General features: G+C 51.4%; 1 protein-coding gene across 1 annotated transcript in view; it reads left to right on the forward strand.

Moving 5' to 3' along the window:
* The window catches only part of DNASE1L3 (deoxyribonuclease 1 like 3), a 6,665-nt gene extending 5,342 nt beyond the window's left edge, over window positions 1-1,323 (forward strand). Inside the window, exons 7-8 of the mRNA XM_035894761.1 lie at window positions 65-161; window positions 427-1,323. Of these exons, the coding sequence (XP_035750654.1) occupies window positions 65-161; window positions 427-555 (226 nt within the window). The 3' untranslated portion in view covers window positions 556-1,323. The remainder of the gene's footprint in view (window positions 1-64; window positions 162-426) is intronic.
* Window positions 1,324-3,564: the final 2,241 nt, after the last annotated feature.

Raw genomic sequence — 3,564 nt, forward strand, 5'->3', positions numbered from 1 at the left:
TGCAGCACAGCTGCCGCTGGGCGAGCGCCTCGTAACAGCACCCCCATTCCCTTGCTCCTTGCAGGATTGTGGTCAGCGGACAGAAGCTTGTCCACGCCGTGGTGCCACACTCTGCCAACATCTTTGATTTCCAGAAGTACTTTCAGATGACGGAGGAGCAGGTAGGCACAGCATGGGCTCTGCAGCAGCAGGGCAAGGGCTAACACAGGAGTGCAAAACCAACAGTATTCAGGCAGTTTTGAACACGGTCTTGTCTATAAAACCCTTGAATCCTCCCAAAGCGATGCAATGCTTGTGTTGCACCTCCCCACATCCACCACTGCACATCCACCTCCCTGCCACCATGATGAAACTCCCTGGGGCAGGGTTTGGAAAGAGAGAGCACGGGTGGCTGGCTCCCAACACCTCTGTGCCGTTGTCTTGCAGGCGCTGGGGGTGAGCGACCACTTCCCTGTAGAGTTTGAGTTAAAAGCAAGAGGCGGCTTCTTCAACTGGCTGAAATCGCAGTTTTCGAAGAAGAGGAGACCAAGAAAGAGCCACCGCTCCAGCTCATGAGTGTGCTAAGTCCTCTCACGTGGCATGGAAATACACAGATGCCAACAGATCTTATAGAAGACTAGTGTAGATACACCCACAGCAAGTGCAATATTTAGTGGGAAAAAAAACCCAACCAAATATTTTGTTAAACTTCAAATATTTTGTGTAAGAAGGTAAGCTGAAACTTCAGGCTATTTTCCGTATTGTATGCGAAAATAAATGGGCTAGAAGCAGCACACTAGACTTACGTACTGATCCCATATGTAAAAGGCATTGCAAGGATGAAATACTGTAAGGGCTGAAGGGCAGGGATCTCCATGCGTTCGTGCAGGCTCCAGAGCTCTGCCATTCCTCTGCAGGGGCAGAGGGATTAAAAGGACCTTTCTGCACTCCGTGCCCACATGTGGGTGCTTCAGAGCTGCAGCCGGTGGGACACAGGTCTCTGCCTGGTGATTTGCAATTGAAAATGTTGCTGAACTTAGAGTATTTGCTCAGTGTGGGTTTGAAACTGCTTACAGCATCGAGCGCTTGGGGAAAGACAGACAGAAAAGACAGAGGGACAGGCAGCAAGAGCCCCTTTTCTGCACTAACCCAGCAGGGAGCGGCAGGAACAGAGGACGGGTGGCTCCTGCTCCTGCCCGCTGCCACCAGCCTGCCTGCAAATTGCAGGTGAGAGCGCCTGTGGATCCCAGGTGGCAGCGCTGCCAACAGGGAGCATGAGCAAAACTTAAATTAAAACCTGATTTCAGCATCCTGGCATGAAAGTGAGCTGCATCTCCCCCCTCCAAAAAACCACCACGGCAGCCTAAAGTTCTCCAGTGAGCCAGACTTGGATGATGATTATTTAACATAGTGGTGCAGCAATCTGTTTTCTCAGCTCAGCCTACAGGCTGTATTTAGTGCAAACCAAACCCTGTCACACAGATGGCATCCGAAAAGTGGGAATAATCCAACTGTTAGTAGAGGCAAATATTCATCTCCCTTCATCAACGCCTGCTGGGTTGTCTGCTGCCGGGGCACGGTGGGCTAGCAAACAAGATACACTTTTAGGGGAGGAAAACAGTTCAGCCTTTGCGAAACTCGCTGTCTGGGAGAAAGAATTTGAGGAAAGAAATCAAACTGAGAGGAGATTATCCCAAGGGGGAGGCATGCAGGGCAGACAACAACCCACCCCAACTTTCAATAGCAATTAATCTTGAAACGACAGAGCATTTCATAAGCTCCCTCGGTTATACTCCAGCCAAGGCAGAAGGAGAGCCTGATTTAGAACAAATATTTACATTGGGATTTTTATAGAAATGCCACTGTCTGGGTGACAGCAGTGATGATCCATCCAAAGGCTGAAATCAGTCTAAGTCTCTGCCTCATGTCTTAGTCCCCATGGTCTTTTGGCTTTCAGAAAGAAGCAATGCACAAAGGAATAAATCACACTCTGGGAAAGCAATAATGGATACATTCAATCATGAAAAATACGTAAATATGACTAAGTTTTCCTGAAAAAGCTTTGTCCTTATTTGTGCCATCGAATGTAATCCTTTAGCCAGCATCTGAAGGTAAGCGGCATGGCCGGAGCTGGTCTGGAGATGCTGCTGCAGGGGGGCTGGGCATTCGGCCAGCAGAGACATCTGAATGCAAAATGATGCTCATCATGGAGAGCTGGGATGCACTTCTTGTGGGACTCGAAGCAGAGAGACAGGGCTTGTCCCCCCTTCCTGGCCTTGACACTGCTCCCCGCTAACCCCCAAGGACCCCGACGCCTCTGCCTGTGGCATAGGGTGAGAGACCCTTTGGCCCTGGGTAAGTCCCTACGTACCTCCTTTTGCCTCCTGTTAGGTACCAGCAGCAATGAGGACACAGGAGAGCTGGTACAAAACCCCACAGGGACCTCCCTGGCTTGCCCATTCGGGTCTGTATAGCCCTGAGCACAGACCAACACAGCACACACTACCACTGAACACGCAGCCCTAGGGAACATTAACAAATGTGATATAAACCACCATCAGTGAGACCAACACGCTGGGATGTGCTGTTTAACCAACTGCACAGAAGGACAGGGGTCAGCAGGACCGAGGACTCTCCCCTCTCTGCATCAGGGCAAGTGTCCCCCGCTCTGAAGCCCTGTGGCACAGCAACACCCATGTGCAGCCCAGTCCCTCTTATTTGGGTTTACATCCACATTCACTTTGCTTTCCTGAAAGTTTAACTGTGCACAAATATACACGAACATGAGCAATTCAAGCCTGAACACCCTCCAAAGCTCCCACTGCTTCCCTGCCACATCATGGGCAATGGGGGAGCAGAAGCAGGTGCCAAAGCCTCCACGGATGGGGTTTGGGCTGGGACCTGTACGTGTCCTGTGTCTGGGCACACAGGCGTACACGCGTACAGATATGAGGCCACACACAGGCGTGCAGCAAGCAATTGCGCTGCAGCCCCGGGAGAGGCTGCGTTGCGCTATCGCAGAGCAGGGCGGGGAGCACTGATACCAATATCAAAGGCAGAAAAATCAAAGAGCCTACCAGGGTGGGACTGCCAAAGCCAGCAGTTCATCCAAGCCTGAATGCTTCGTGGCTCCCTCAGCATCTGGAGGGATCACAGCAGCGGCTCAGTGCCCCAGGCTGGACTTGGGCACTCACTGGTGGAGCATCCGCTGCGGAAAAGGACCAAGAGTGGTTCACGTGGCACCCACAGGGACCTTGTTTTCAAGCTTCGTGCTCCCTGGTGGGGCTTTTCTCTGCCGAGCAAGCCAAGGAGATGGAGAGCAGAAGGTGCAGATGGCAGTCATCTTTTCCCTGTCTTTATTCAAAAAGGAAAACAAACAGAAGATTTGCATTTTTTTTCTCCTCCTGTGTGTTGTTAGAAGTATTTCCACAACCTTTATCAGCCCCTTTCCCAGGATAGCATAGGTTTCTCCTTTCTGGGAGGGCTCTCGCCACCCGGCCATGGGGAGCCCTGCGTGCATTAAATATTATTAGGGCCCCCTCTGGTGGCACCACCATAAATCCCAACATTTGGGGGGCTCTGCTG

Source organism: Egretta garzetta, unplaced genomic scaffold (genome assembly GCF_000687185.1).
Source record: "Egretta garzetta isolate BGI_Z169 unplaced genomic scaffold, ASM68718v1 scaffold215, whole genome shotgun sequence".
Lineage (NCBI taxonomy): Eukaryota > Metazoa > Chordata > Aves > Pelecaniformes > Ardeidae > Egretta > Egretta garzetta.